The sequence below is a fragment of the Dipodomys ordii genome, unplaced genomic scaffold, assembly GCF_000151885.1.
Source record: "Dipodomys ordii isolate 6190 unplaced genomic scaffold, Dord_2.0 Scaffold86, whole genome shotgun sequence".
NCBI classification, from domain to species: domain Eukaryota; kingdom Metazoa; phylum Chordata; class Mammalia; order Rodentia; family Heteromyidae; genus Dipodomys; species Dipodomys ordii.
This window is the reverse complement of record NW_012267302.1, coordinates 858,768-874,221: the sequence shown is the minus strand read 5'-3', so window position 1 is coordinate 874,221 and position 15,454 is coordinate 858,768. Positions and strand designations below refer to the sequence as shown.

At 52.9% G+C, this 15,454-nt stretch overlaps 1 protein-coding gene across 6 annotated transcripts in view; it reads right to left on the bottom strand.

The window, feature by feature from the left end:
• Positions 1 to 15,454, bottom strand: part of Cdh23 (cadherin-related 23) — a 323,607-nt gene that overhangs the window by 97,976 nt on the left and 210,177 nt on the right. For all 6 annotated transcript variants that reach the window (XR_001175416.1, XM_013025633.1, XM_013025635.1 and 3 more), the window contains 8 exons: positions 14,741 to 14,853; positions 13,709 to 13,816; positions 8,283 to 8,472; positions 7,870 to 8,015; positions 4,522 to 4,741; positions 2,668 to 2,820; positions 1,733 to 1,846; positions 247 to 395 (listed from right to left, as the gene is read on the bottom strand). Coding sequence is in view for 5 of the 6 variants with exons in the window: in XM_013025633.1 (XP_012881087.1) it covers positions 247 to 395; positions 1,733 to 1,846; positions 2,668 to 2,820; positions 4,522 to 4,741; positions 7,870 to 8,015; positions 8,283 to 8,472; positions 13,709 to 13,816; positions 14,741 to 14,853 (1,193 nt within the window). In the remaining variant the exon portion in view is untranslated. The remainder of the gene's footprint in view (positions 1 to 246; positions 396 to 1,732; positions 1,847 to 2,667; positions 2,821 to 4,521; positions 4,742 to 7,869; positions 8,016 to 8,282; positions 8,473 to 13,708; positions 13,817 to 14,740; positions 14,854 to 15,454) is intronic.

Genomic DNA, 15,454 nt, shown 5'->3' with positions numbered 1-15,454 from the left:
CCTTCCTGGGCCCTGGCCCTCTCTCTTCAGGTCCTTTCCAGGAAAGTATGACCTCCCCTCCTTCCTGCTCTGAAAGGCCTTCTGGGGGTGGTGAGGGGCTGGGGGAGGGAGGCCAAGGCCTTTCTTGTTTTCTGGGAAGACAAGGTCTGTCCTCAGCTAACACAACCTGTTCCCCCTTTTCCCATGATGCAGTAGTGTGCCTGCCTCTCTCTTGTGCCTGCCCACCCTGTCCCAGGGGCCACCTGCCTGCACAATGCTGTGGCCCTCGGGGATGTCCTCCGGGACGCTGGCCTCATAGCTGCTCTGCAGAAAGATGGGCCGGTTGTCGTTCACATCCAGGACAGTGACAAACACAGTGGCTGTGCCTGTGTGGCGCTTGCCCACAGGACCATTATCTATGGGAAAGGAAGGACAGGTGTCAGCTGATGCCCAAGGGGCAGACTTCCTAGGCTGTATATGCTCTGGGGCACCAGAGATGGGCCCATACTCTCCAGGCTTTGTAGATCTGTAGTGACACTAACAAGAACTAATGCTTATATACCACCCTATGCCAGACAGTCTTCTAACTCACGCCATCCTTACCCTAACCCTGTAAAACAGACAGTTCCCAATGGAGCCACGCAGGCATGGGGGATGGGGATGAATGGATGGAGATCCCTGGGAACCTGTGCATGTGAATTTGGAGAAAAAAAATGTGTTTGTATCTTTGAAGATATAATTAAAGATCTTGAGAGTAAGTCATTCTGAATTTATCCAAATGGACCATACACCCAATGATAACTGACTTAGAAGGGAAGACATGCCAGGTAAGATGGTACATGTCTGTAGTCTTGTCTTCTCAGGAGGTTGAGGCAGGAATATCATGGGAGCCCAGCTTGAGACCAATATAACATAATGAGAGCTTGTCCCAAAGAGAGAAAGAGTAAGAGAAGGGAGACAAAGCCAGGTGCTGGTGAGGCTGAGATCTGAGGACTGTGGTTCAAAGCCAGCCAGGGCAGGAAAGTCCATGAGACTCATCCCCAATTAAAACCAGAAGTGGCGCTGTGCCTCAAGCGGTAGAGCCTTAGGGCTGAAGAGCTCATGGACAGCGCCTAGGCCCAGAGTTAAAGTCCCACAACCCACAAAAAAAGAAAGGTGGAGATGCATGGGGCCTCCATGGAGGGCAGAGCAGGGAGCCAGCACACAGGTAGAGCCGGCCAGAGTAGAGCCATGAGGCCTGATGGCAAGCCCTGATGTTGACTCCACATATACCTACAGCAGGTAGACTGGATCTATGAGCTTTATTGCTGAGGTCATTTTATTTTCAAATTTGCAACCCAGAGAGTCCTGATTCAAAGGCGTCCTAATGACACTTTCTCTAGGAAACCTTCCTTAACTCTCCTCTTCCACATTTCTGCCATCCTTTGTGCCTGATGCTCCTCTGCCATTCCTTCTCTCTCCCATCCTGCTTGTTTACCCCAATGTACAGTGATTATTCCACTTGCCTGTCTCAACTTTCCATCCCAGCATCTCACTCATATACAACATACAGCACAAGCCTCATTCCCCCCACCCCCATCCCCCGTTTGTGCTCAAGAACACCTGGTGGACATCCGTGACCTTTCCTCCACCGGCCTCTGGGCAAAGGTCAACCTCTGGATTCTAGCTGAGCCCCTGGAAGTCCCCTTTTGCTCCCTATACAAACTCTAAAGGGAACAACTAGGCTGGCAGTGCACAAGGCACTGGCACGCACCGATGGCTTCCAGGATGAGCGTATATGCGGCCGTGGTCTCTCGGTCCAGGCCCACCACCGTCCTTACCACAGCATCACGGTAGCCCACGCTGAACTTCCCGTCCACGTTCCCCCCTGCAGGCAAGACAGAAGGGAGCTGTGGCCAGGCAGCAGAGCTCTGGGCTGGGGGTGAAGGGAGGTGCATCCAACTCTGCTCCTCAGTCAGGAGATGCCCTGTGAGGGCACATGACAAACCCCTTTTACAGATGGAGAAACAGGTCCAGGAGATATGCTTCACCCAGCATGAGCTGAGGGGCTCTGATGAGGGTGCAGCCTGCCTGGGCTGATATGTCCAACATTTACGGAGCACATATTGTATACCAGGTGCTCCATGAGGACCAACTCGTTTGCCCCACACAGAGAGAAAGAGCCCTGCCCACCTGAGCCTGGGTCTGTTTTCTCCTGCCTGTCCTGAAAAAGTGGCTGAGGAAGGGGTTAGGGCTTTTCTATGAGGCTGAGGACTTTGGGGTGAACTGTGCATTCCCCAGACCTCTCATCTTGGGATGGGGATTGGGCTGAGGACCACAGTTCTGTAAGTGGGGATTCATGCAGGCACTCATAGTGGAGATAGGAACAGGTATGTCTATCCTCCTGGGGTAGAGCCAACAAGGGGCCTCCCTGGGACTCCTGTGGGAGACCCCTCTCCTGAGAGTTGGCAGCAGTGCATTGTTCTATCAGCAGAGGGCACTACCACATTAGGTTTGGGACCAGGGCTTGCTGAGTTCCTTGCACAAAGTGACTGAAAACTGGTCTCCATAGGGGTACAGAGGACCACTTGATCCAGCCACATGGCCCTGGGGAAGTGCAGGAGCAAATGCTTTGATGGAGGGGGATACCTGCTGCTCTTTCCCATGCTTCACCCCCCTCTGGGAGGGGTGGGTGGGCCCAGGCTGCACCTGTGATGAAGTAGCTGAGTTCGGCATTGAGTCCCACATCATTGTCTGTACAGTTCAGCCAGACCACCCGGAACTCGCGTGGCACATCCTCAGGCACAGACACGTTGTACACGGCTGGGAAGAAGGTGGGTGTCTCATCGTTCACGTCCAGCACTGTGGGCAGAAGGGTACCCGGGCTAGGCCTGACCCCTGCTTTAGATATCCAGGACCGCCAAGAAAAGGGATATCCAAGTGTGGGGGTATGTGTCACTGATCCCAAGTGGCATCTGTGCCAACACCTCCTCTGTGAGTCCAGGGTTCCCTATGCCTAGTGGGGCCAGGGTGAGTCTGACCAGAGGTCCAGGACCTCCCACAGTCCATGCTCATGCTATCAAAGGGAGGAGAGAAAATTCCAGAGCTCCCCTCCCCTGTATGCCTAACAATGGCAATGATGATTATAATAATGACAGTGCTGGAGACCATATCTGAGCTCACACTAAGTACATCCCATCTAGGATATGCATCCCTCCTTATGAGGTGGTTGTCATCTGACACGCTAAGATAGATAGATGATAGATAGATAGATAGCCCAGAAGTGGGTGAGCAACTTGCCCAAAGTCACACAGCAATGAGTGGAAGGGCTATGGTCTCCCCAGTTTGTAAAAGGGTCCCAAAGAAGGGACTGGCTTTCCTCAAAACCCCAAGGTTTAATTCCTATGGAAGGTATGCTTTTCTTCTGGGTGCTGGTGGCTCATGTCTATAATCCTAGGTACTCAGGAAGTCCGAGATCTGAGGATCACAGTGTGAAGCTTGGGGGTAGAAAGGCCCCATGATATTCTTATCTATAATTAACTACCAAAAAAGCCAGAAGTGGAGCTGTAGCTCAAGTGGTAGAGCTCTAGCCTTGAGTGCAAAAGCTCAGGACCAGAACACACACACATATTTTCCAGCTATGCAGCCTAAAACCTGTCTTTCTTGAGCAGATGAGGCTTGGGGTGACCTGTGACCTCCACAGTGAAGTGACCCCATCTATGTGAGCTGTGGCATCACCAGCTCATTGATGGTGTATCTTTTGCTGAGCCTTGGAGAGAAGCGATCTGGGGTCCCCGCTTAAAGGCTAGCTTTACTCCCTGTCAATCATTGGGAAAGAAGTGGGTCCTATCCAAACTCTACCAGATGCCTGCAGGTAAGCCTGGGACCCACAGGAGAGAGGACAGTGGCTCCCTGACCCATACATCTCTGGTGTCTACTGGGGATGGCGAAGGTTTGTGCCTGTACTGTACTAGGCCAGGATGGCCAGGATAGACCTAGAGCATGGCCCTGTCTTCCCTAGGGCTAACCCTGGCCCTGTGGCTATATCCTCTGTCTCCAAGAACTAGATACCTCATACCTCAAGTGGATGATAAATTATACTATACCCCTGGCTCTGCAGCACCCATACAAGGAACAACAGGATGAGGAATCTGCGACTGGGTTTCCTGGCTACCCTCTTTCAGGACAGTGCTGTGGACACCACACCCACAGGGCAGGCAGAGGTCTGGCTTACAGCCCAGAGAAGACCTCTGGCTTGCCTAAGAGGATGGGCTCCACACCTTCCTGGCTTCTTGGGGCCTCTGGGCTCTCAACACCCACTCAGGCCTTTTGCAGATGTGAGCATTGGGGGTTAAGAGGGGCAGGGGCCTAGGTGGACTCTGAGGCCTATAGAGATGGCCAGGAGGGGGACCAGGCCTGGCTGGCATTTTTAGCATGGTGAGGTCAGGTGATCTTGGCCTGTGGGAGAGGGCATCACTACATCCAGTGCACAGCCCTAGTGGGTGTGGATCCCAGCCCACAGCACCAGCCTGGGCCCGGCAGTGGGCAGGAGGCAGCCCTCACCACGGACAGTGAGCGTGCTGGTGGAGCTCTTGGTGGGCGTGCCCGCGTCGCTGGCCACCACCCGCAGCTGGTACTCGGCGATACGCTCCCGGTCCAGCTCAGCAGTGGTAAGTACCATGCCGCTGGTGCTGTTGATGACGAAGTCCATGCGGGGCCTGCCCACCTGCATGCGGTAGGACACCAGTCCATTCAGGCCCTCGTCCAGGTCGATGGCTACCACCTGAAGAAGAGGAGGGGCATGTGAGGGCTGGGGACATTGGGATTAATGCTTCTCCCTTAGGAACAACCTGAGCTGGCACGCCAGACATAACTACTCCCTTCTTCTGACCTCCAACCTAGACATTGTCCCCAGAGCCTTTGAAGGGACAGCCTGTCAGAACTGAGAGGTACCCAGGTGAGCTCTGGTTCAGAGGCACAAAGTATGCCCAAGGATGAGGGCAGGGACGGGGGGGGGGGAGGACATTCTCTAGGTCCCAAAGCCTTTTCCACCAAGCCCTGCTCTCCACTTAGGAAGCCCTCCCTAATTCACTCCAGCAGGTCCTATGCTTTCTTTGGGTCTAGCAGTCCAGAAAAATCCTCATTTTTCAGCCCTGGGACACTGGCTGGGGGCATTGCTACAGCTTGGAGACTCCTCCTGGCATCATGGACAGAGCTCAGCCTCATGGGCTGCTCTGTGACAGGCTCCCCTCCATGGGTGGCTATGATTTGTAAAATGGTGACAAGTAGATGTCAAGATTAGTAGCTTTGAAGTCATTTGAGGATGTGGGTGCTAATGATATACCTGTGCTTCTAACTACTCAGGAGGCTGAGATCTGAGGACCACAGATCAAAGCCAGCCTGTGCAGGAAAGTTTATGAGATTCTTGTCTCCAACTAACAACCAAAAAGCTGGAAACAGAGCTGTGGCTCAAATGGTAGAGTGCTAGCCTTGGACACAAAAGCTCAGTGACAGTGTCCAGGCCCTGAGTTCAAGACCCATGACAAGCACAAACAAAATAGTTACTTGAGGATGCTGGCCACCAATGGTTCACACCTGTAATCCTAGCTTTTAGGAGGCTGAGATCTGAGAATTGCAGTTCACAGTGAGTTCATCCAGGAAAGTCCATGAGACTTATATTTCCAATTAACCAGTAAAAAGTCAGAAGTGAAGCTATGGTTCAAGTGCCCTCCTTGAGGGGAAAAAAATTGAACAAAAAAGCTAAAGGACAGCTGGGCAATGTGGCTCACATCTGTAATCCTAGCTACTCAGGAGGCTAAGATCTGAGGGTCTCAGGTCAAAGCCAGACTGGGCAGGAAAGTCTCTGAGATTCTGATCTCTAATTAACCACCAGAAAACTGGAATTGGCACGGTGGCTCAAAGTGGTAAAGTCCTCGCTTTGAACTGAAGAGCTGAGGGACAGTGCCCAGGTCCTGCGTTCAAGCCCCATGACCAACAACAACCACAAAAATAAGTGAAGGGTCAGTGTCTTGGCCCTGAGATCAAGTATGGGTGTGTGCACACACATACACAAGGCCACTTGAGGGTTTCATTTGTCAGTTCACTGGATTCTAAGAGCAGATGAGGTTCTTTCCAATACCAGAGCTACACCAAGCACCCTGCAGGTCTAAGCACCATGGATCAGAACTTTGGAGTAAGCTTGGCTCTCACCAAGGGAAGAAATGCACACTGCACGAGAGGGTGCTTTGGTCCAGCTTGCCTGATCTCCAGGATGAGGTTCAAGACTTCCATTTTCTTTGCACATAGCTCTAATCCCTGGACAAATTCCCTCACAAATACAGCAGGCATCTCTATTGGCTGAGGCCCTGGATGGGACAGGAGGCCACACCTCTCTGCGAAGGCTCGCCTTCAAGCCTGCACAGCTGGTTTCCAAGTTCTGCCCAAGCCCCCTGAGGCTTGGCTGCTCCCCCAGGAGCCAAGAGGAGCACTGGCTGGTGTCTCTTTTCCCTGCCATCTCTGAGTTTAGGGCTCATTTGCTCTCACCCCATACTTCTTCCTTGGGGACTGGCAGCTGTCCTGAGATCAGGGTTCTCCCTGCTGGGGCCTGGGAGAGGGTTCTGCTGGAGAGTTTTTGGGAAGCAAAGCTTGCTATTTACTTCTTACAAGTGAAGAAACTGAGGCACAGCAGGCAGCAGCATGCTGCCACCCACTCTTACATCACAGCCATGCCTTTGGGTGAGAACAAGCTATCCCAACACAAACCATGCCACAGTCCCACAGCTCCTGATCACTTCCTGCAGGCCAAGTGCCAGGTTTCACCCCCTCTGCACAGCCAGGCAATCCTGCTGTTATCTCCAATCCTTGTGTGAGAAAGCAGGAGGCTCAGAGAGGGTGAGCAGTATTCTCCAAGACACACAGCACTCCACTGGTAGAAATGGAATACACACTCAATATCGGTCAGACTCCAAGGTTTTTTTTTTTTGTTCTTCTTTTCTTTTCCTTCTTTCTTTTTCTTTTTCTTCTTCTTCCAGGGCCTTGCTCATGTCAGGCAGGAATCCACCACTGAACCACTTCCTCAGCACAAAAGCTCATACTCTTCACCTTGAGCATCTTCCAGAATGTCTAACTGGCTCTGGCTGAGGATGGCCCTCCTTGAATTGACATCTTCAGAGTCCTCTGACTAGGATGATGGATGGTGAGGCAGAGGGTTCAAGATGGGCCCAGCCTCTCCTGAGCTACAAGGGCATGGGTGAAGCTCTGTAAAGCCCCTGGCTGCGTAGGACCAGTCCTCCCCTGAGTGGAGCTTCCTTGGCACTTACAAGGGCAGGGAAATGGGTGGGACACCCATGCAGGAGCCGGGGGCCCTGCGTACCAGACCTGTGGGTTTGGGGAGTCTTAGGCCAGCCTTTCATCATCTGACCTGTGAAACTCTCAGACTTGGCCTCCCAGGTTATTTTATTTTATGTTGGTGATCGTGGGGCTTGAACTCAGTGCTTGGGCTCTCTGAGCTCTTTTTGCTCAACACTAGAGCTCTACCACTTTGAGCCACAGACCCTCAGATCTCAGCCTCCTGAGTAGCTAGGATTACGGTCATGAGCCATCAGCACCCAGTTTCCTCCCTGGCTTTTAGTCTCTGCTTCCCTCCCCAGTTCTGTTTCTGCCTTCCCCCCTCCTTCTTTGGGGTGCCTCCTCTGCCTTTGCAAATCCACTTCCTTCTGGACCCAGTGAAGCCCTCCACCCCTAGGGGTCTCCAGGGCCACCTAGACCACCGCCAGTCCCTCCCAGCACCTGTTCCAAGCCTGCAAACTGTGCATGACCTCTAGGAGTCTCAGTTGGCACCCTTGCCTCCTGCCCTCACAGGGCACACAGGGGTGGGGCGGGACTGTCAGGGACAAGGTGAGGGACACTCACCTGGTAGATCGAGACTCCGGCAGGGGTGCCTTCCGGCACCTCAGCTACGAAAGGCAGATTCTGAAAGGTGGGGTCATTGTCATTGAGGTCCAAGAGGTTCACAAACACTGTGGCACTGCTGGTGGCCCTCAGAGGAGGTGTGCCGCCTGGGGGGAGGGGGAGAAGGGGTCAAGGAGAGGGAGGAGGGTTGCAAGAGAAAAGTGAATGGAGAGAGAATGGCAGGTGTGAGCCCCTATCCCCCCGGGGTACAGTCTGGGCCTTGTACCCCTCCCCACCTGGGTGTCACTTGGGAATGGGTACCACTCTGCTCATGGTGCTCAGACACTGCCCTCCTGTGTGAGCCCCAGGACCCCAGAGGACATCCCCAGCCTCCCGAGGGTCATGGGTCAAGTTGGGGGAGGCGGGGCCCATACAGTCAGTGACAGAGAGGACAATCTTGCGCATGAGCTCAGCCTCCACTGGGTCAGGATTCTCCCGGTCCAGCATGATGTGGGTGGTGCGGATCTTGCCCGTGGTGCTGTTGAGGCTGTAGAACTTGTTGAAGGGCTGGATGCTGTATACCAGGGTGCCATTCTCCCCCAGGTCGGGGTCCACAGCCACCACCTGCCCCGGGAAAGGAACAGATGCCCCAGCAGGGGTTGGCTGGGTGGACCTCAGGGAGTCTGGCTGCCTGGCTTCTCCACCCCGGCCATGCTGACAATGGGTAGGGACCTCACATCAGCTAACAGGTGCCCACAGAAGGACTCCGAGAGTTTGTCCAGTGGGCACCGGCACCAGCGTGGGTCCATGACACAGGCCCCTGGGGTCGCAGAGGCACCAGCTCCTCTCCACATACTGCCCACAGCCTTAAGGGCCAGACCCACTTCACAGCAAGGCATGGTGAGGCTTTCCCAACCTCAAGGAAGGTCTTGGGGGGCCATTGCTATTCCTCTCCAGAGCCCATGCTATGGGCACTTGTATGCTTCTTTCCTCTCCAGATGTTCAGGGAGATGTGTCCCAATCTCTCTCCTCTCCCTCTCCTCCTCCTTCCTCTGTCCTGTCTTCTCTGTCCCCTCTTCTCCTCTTCTCTCCTCCTTTTTCCTCTTCCCCTCTCTCTCCTCTCTCTCATCTTCCTCTCTTCCTCCTCCTTCCTCTCTCTCTCTGTCCCCTCCTCTCCCTCCTCTCCCTCTTTCTCTCTCTGTTTCTATGTCTGTGTGTCTGTCTGTCTGTCTCTCTCATGCTAGGCCTTGAGCTCAGAGCCTGGGTACTATCCCTGAACTTTTTAAACTCAAGGCTAGCATTCTATTACTTGAGCCACAGTTCTACTTCCAGCTTTCTGGTGTTTAATTGGAGGTAAGAGTCTCACTTTCCTGCCAAAGCTGGCTTTGAATGGTGATCCTCAGATCTCAGCCTCCTGAGTAGCTAGGACTACAGGCATGAGCCACTGTGCCTGGCTCTTTAGTCCTTTGGAGCTTGTGGTTATGAGGGCCTCTGTGACACCAGAAGTCACAGACATGGGTATGGCACCATGCCCTGGACCTCAGTTTAGAAAGGGAAACAAAAGAGCCCAGAGAAGCACATGCTAGACTCAGGGTCACACAGCACCAATCTCAGGCCCTCAGCTTCCACCCTGGAGGCCTGAGTTTTATACCATAAGTCACCATGGCACCCAAGATGGACAGGACCACTGTGTGTGTGTGTGGGGGGGGTGGTTGTAGTCCCTGGGTGGGGCGGCAACAGGCAGTGTCATTCTCAACTCCAGGACACCTGGTAATGACAGCCAGGGCTCGTCAACACCTTCCTCTCGCTTGATGGGGTCTTTGTGCTTGGGTAGCAGAATTTGTCCTTGCTCTGGCTTCATCTCCAGCCAAGATGTCTCTGGGGTCACTAGACCAGAACAGATGGATGGGCTGTGGTGGCCCCGGGCTCTGCCTGTCCCTGTCCCTGGTGCTAAGAGGCCAGAAAGACAGGCTAGGGCAGAGCTGACCTTTGCCACCAAGGCCCACTTACATCAGAGCTCCCATGCCTCTTCTTTCCCAGCCTGTGGCACGGAAAGGTAAGGAGGGGTCCCCATTTTCCTGCTAAGGTGCCCTCACCATGCCACATTACACATTCTCCAGCCTCCACAGCAGAAACCCATCAACCTCTTCTTGGAAACAGAAGACAAAGCATAACTGAAGTCAGGCCTTGTCAGGTCACTGAGGGGGGTCACAGGAGGCCACAGACCCTTGCCTTTCTGCAGATCTCTCTACAGTTAGAGGCAGGAGAGAATTGTTTTAATCCCCATTTTTCTGGATACGGAGACTGAGGCTCAAAGCAAAAGGATCTGTCTGGGGCCCAGGAGGGGCTCTCCCTCACACAGAGGGCACCTGTGTAGTTGCCTCCAAGTCTCCTAGTTGTGGGTGGGCATGGAGGGGGTCTTTGGGCCCCTCCACAGAGGAGGGCCGAGTGGTGACCCTACCCACAGGCTCCCCACTGGCAGTCTGGTCTCTCACCTCACCACTTCCCTCATTTATTTCCCATTTCACGCCCATCATTTTTCTCCTGGCCTGACGGGGAATAATTCTCTCTCTCTCTCCCTCTTCTTTATTTTGCTGGAGGGCTTTGAAAGGCTCTAAATCAATGCCCATCAGCCAGGTCCTTGAAAGAGGCTGCAGGAGCCAGCATGGAGAGTGGGGCTGAAGCTCACTGCAGAGAAGGGGTGGGGTGGGAGGTGTACAGCTGCTTTGCAGCACAGGCCTGGCAAGGGAATGCCCGAAGAGCCCTGTGCCCATACACACAGACACAGGCATCCCGCCAACACCAACTACACTGCCAAAGGCACTGAGGGGTGCACACTTGATGTATATAGCTCTGAAAAATCCCAGGGTTCCATCACTCTCATTCCTGGAAAGCTGGCCAATGACCCTGCAAGAGGGGCCCTTGGGAGGGCCCTGGATCACACCCCAATCCTTCAGAGGAGGCAGAGCCTTCCCCAGCCTGTATGGCTGGCAGGTGAAGTGGGCTAGACGGAACAAGGCCTTTGAACAAACACACTGAGGTATGCAAGCCCACAATGCAGTCAGCACTGGGCAGGGCTCACCAGAAAACAAAGATTCTAGCAGGAGGGCTGCCATTTACTGAGTGCTCACTGTGGCCTGTGCATTGTGCATCCTGGCTTATATGGGGCTCTCTAGGTGAGAGACTGGAGCACAGAGAAGTTCAGCACCTGGCTCATGATCACACAGCTGGTACAGCTGGGACAGAACTGGTCACTTTGCTACCAGGGGCTTCCCACCTAGCCCTGAGCTAGCTGCCTCTTAGTATGCAGGCAACTGCTCTGAATGCATCAGGATAGAGGGGCAGAGGCACCATATGGAGCTCTGGGTCCAGTCCTATCTAGTGTCACCTCCTGGTCACCTGACCCTAGCTCCACCCAGCCCTAGCTCCACCTGGCAGAATCACCAGTGAGGCCTTAGACATATGTGTGTGTGTGTGTGTGTGTGTATACATGTGTGTGTGTATATATGACTATACAATTTAAAGAATTTTATGACTATTCTTGAAATTATTTTGTATGATCAATTTGATTGAAGATTAAAGATTTAGTAAAATAACTTCCTCCTTCCTCTCCCCTCCTCCTCTAGCATTTTGAGACAGGGTCTTGCTATATACCTTAGTCCTGGAACTCACATGCTGCCTCAGCCTCCAAATGGAATGGTAGGTATATGCCACCATGTCCCACCAAGCTTCTCGATTTCTGGTTTTCTGGCAATTATTATATGTAATTCTGGATTCATCTTAAGAATTCTAAAAAAAAATCTAGCCTAGAATTTGTCCTCCCATATAATAAAAAGTTCCACAAACATGATATTCCCTAATTACTAAAGCTGCCAAATTATACTTGGTGGATATTCAATGTAACAACTTTTCATCTTTTTTTGTCCTTTTCTTTTTTGGCCTTTGGGGCTCTGTGCCTGCCCATGTGGAGCTTCTGGGTCCTGTCCTCACTGTTTGCAGGGGGCACTAGTCCATCTGTTCAAGATAAACATGGGGTAGTACTGGGGACTACAGAAGGGTGACACAAGCCCCCCCAAAGCAAGGTGAGACCTTTTTGCTCCTGTACCCCATCTGCTGAGCACATAGGTTGGTACACTGTTTATACCCATGAAAGGCTCTCATGGTTCCCAGAGAGCGAGGAGCCTCTGGGCAGGCCTGAGGCCCATCATCTGCACCTACTCCTGGCTCAGAATGTGCTGGAGCCTCAGAGAGGGCCACTGCGGACCGGATGGGGCTAGGTCTGAGTTTTGTGCAGTCCCCCCTCCCCTGCTGGTGTCCTATGCGGCCAGTTTGTGGTACAACCACCTCTTATCTTCCTTTCAGTTCCCCTTGGGAATAATTTTCTAGAAACATAGTGCTAAGGTGGGGAGGTGGCCTGGTAGGGGCCAGGAGGAGGGCTTGTTATCAGCTGACCACAAGGTGGCAGGAGACAGCTCCTACTGGATCTGGAGCCCCAGTGAGCTCTACAAACAGGCCAGAGTAGTGGTTTCCAAATCTGGCCCCTGACTGGAAGAAATCTGCTTCAGGCTTTAAAAAATTCATAGATTCTTCCATCCTCTGCCCCTGACTTACTGTTTTGGATTTCCTAGGAGAGGCCAACTCAGATCTTGGACATGTGGACATGAGGACAGGGCAAGTAATCACCAAGCCCCAGCCCTTCACCCATCTTTCCTTTCAGGTTTTCATCCTCTTTCATCTGGTCCAGGTTGGCTTTGTTACTACAGGACATGATAATCTGAGATAAGGCTGAGATTAATCACCACAGCCCCAAAGTGCTTAGGTGTGGGTAGGGCAGTCTTACCAGAGAGCCTGATACAAAAAGTTACAGCCTCATTCCTATCCCACCCCAAATCCCCCCAGGTTCTTAGGCCCTGGGACACCTTACAAGTACCCCATGAATGGCAGATGAACAGGGACGAAACAAGGTAGTTTCTAATCCCTTATTTCAAAGTCAGGCAGACTTGGGTTAAAACCTCATATCACTTCTTATAAGCCTGTACAAACTCCTTCAGCTCTAAGTCTGTTTCCTCTACAGTAAATGGGAGCAATGGCCCCACCTGCCCCAGGGAGAGAGTATGGTGAAGACAAGAGGACCCAGGAGCAGCCCTTGGCATGGCGGTACACAGTTCCCAGAAGCTCAATAACCAGGGTACTATAAAATTTCAGAGTTTGTGTCCATGACAGGCTCGATGGGAGGCAATGGGGCTGGAAAAATGGGAACTAGCCTCCCCAAATGAGTCCAAATGGAGCTAAAGGTGGGGGAAGGAAGGGCCTGCAAATATGACTCTCACAGCAAAGGAGAGAGGGGGCATGGGTGGCCTCTCCTCACATGCCTCCGATGCCAGGCTCCATTCTGGGTGCCCAGTTTCTTTGGCTATGCCTCCCATTCCTATCTCAGGACAGCCCTGCTCACAGGTACCTGCACATAGGCCCTGACAAAGCTGCAGTTGGGAGCATCCCTGGGGGCCAGAGTGGGCTAGAGGTGACCAAGCTAGTGTTTTCTGCAACTCTGGAGGGGCAGGTGCCAGCGCAGAGCTGGCAGGGTGTGGTTTGAGGTTGGTCAGAATTCTGGAGTCTGGAGACAAGGATGGCTTCAGATGTAAGGGGTCCTGTCTCCCTGCCACAGGCTCTGCCACACAGCCCAAAGCTGACATTGGGGGAGCTTCTCCCCAACTCTGACTGTCTTTCCTAACAAAGAGTATGGAGAGCTTCAGATGGAATAAAACAACAGGTCTGTGAGTCCCATGTGGTAGGCCACAGAGACCACAATGGGAATATACCCACCCAACTGCCTGGCAATTCCACTGTCCCCCACACCTACCGTGGTCACATCAGAGTCTGGGGGCGTCATCTCCACCAGGTTGATGTAGTAGGGAGCATCTTTCCAGACGGGGTGGTTATCATTGATGTCTAAGAGGGTGACATTTACCTGTGGAGCCACAAGAGGGAGCTGTGAGATGCTCTAGCAAGGGCAGGGTCCAGAGAGACACAGTTGCCACAAAGCTTTCCTGACTCTTAATTCCACCAGACAGCCCTCCACTCCTGGCTACCTTGGGAGCCTTAGGCAAGTGCTTTCTGAGGACAGCCATGGATCCAGGTTTCTTTGGGAGGAAAAGGTTTAGGTGCTGTCTATTAGGAAGCAGAGACTAGACGAGAAGACCCCTGACAGCCTTGCTGTGGTCCAGGGCATTGTCTACCCACCCATATCCTGGGGAAGGTGACTGACAGTTGGAGGATCTGAAAGGATCACTTGAGCTTCCCAGTCTCAACTACAAGCCAAGCAATTTCCTTGCTCACCTGCCACCAGGTAACTTATTTAGAGGGCTCTGCTTCCTATTGTCAAGGCCTCCCAGAAGGGAGGAGGGCACTGTGAGGTTTTCTGCCACATCCTGGGCTAAGCGATGTCAGCTTCAGCTCTAGAGTCTCTGAATGGGTTAGAATGGGGCAGAGACTGCTGGTGAGCAAGGACCATGGTGCGAGGTTGTGGGGAGTGGGGAGGAGGGTTTTCCTCAGGGAGAGCCCAAGGCAGCCATGGGAAATGAGGAACTGGGGTGGCTGGGATGGCTTATTAAGGCTGTCTTCTCCTTCCCCTTTCTGCAAAGGATTTTCTGCTCTTTATGTCACCCAGGGCCCCCAAGTTCCTTTGCCTGCTCTCTCCTAGCTGAGGCTCCTTTGCCTGGGGCTCTGAGTCTTCATTTCTGGCTCATGAATAGAGAGACTCAGGCATCACTTCTCAACACCACAAGGGCCGGGGCAGGGGATGATGGTCCTGGGCCCTGCTTCCTAGAAGATGTTCAACAAGACTTGGTCAGCAGGGATTCTAGGGGGCACAGGAGGCCCCCTAGGCACTTACAGTGGCAATGCCAGTTTTCTGGTTGTGGCCCACACCCCCGTCCACAGCGCGTACGATGAGGATGTATTCAGACTTGGTCTCTCGGTCAAGCAGAGATGTGGTGGTGATTTCACCTGCCAGACAGAGGGGTTAGCATGTGAGGGGGTTTAGGTAGACCAGGTGAGGGCAGGACAGGGAGAGAGAGAGAGGTGTGCATGAGGGGTTCTTGCAAGCTCTGACAGTGGCCATGTGTATCTGTGTCTGTGTGCTGGGGAAGTGGAGAATGCTCATGGGAGCGAGCACACATGCTTTGGAGCCAGGACCCCAAAACTGGGCAGCAGCACCCTGTAACATGGAGATATACAAAAATGTGGGAAACCTCGTCCAATACTAGGGGTAGGGGCAGAAGAACAGGCCTGAAGGGCTATTTGTGCCTCCCCCTGCCCCAGTAGGCCGCTGGCTTAGACATGACATTATCTTATTGGCTTCACAGCCTGGAAGAGATTTCTTGGATCCTCTCTGCCTCAGTTTCTTCATATGATCAAAAAGAGAACAATACACCAGAAGACTATAAGACAGGACTGCTGTGGGATTTGGCTAATGTCATATAAACCTTACAAGCATGCCACGTAGTTTTGTTTTTTTTTTTTTTTGTCAGTCGTGGGGCTTGAACTCAGGGCCTGGGCGCTGTCCCTCAGCTCTTCAGCTCAAGGCAAGCACTCTACCACTTGAGCT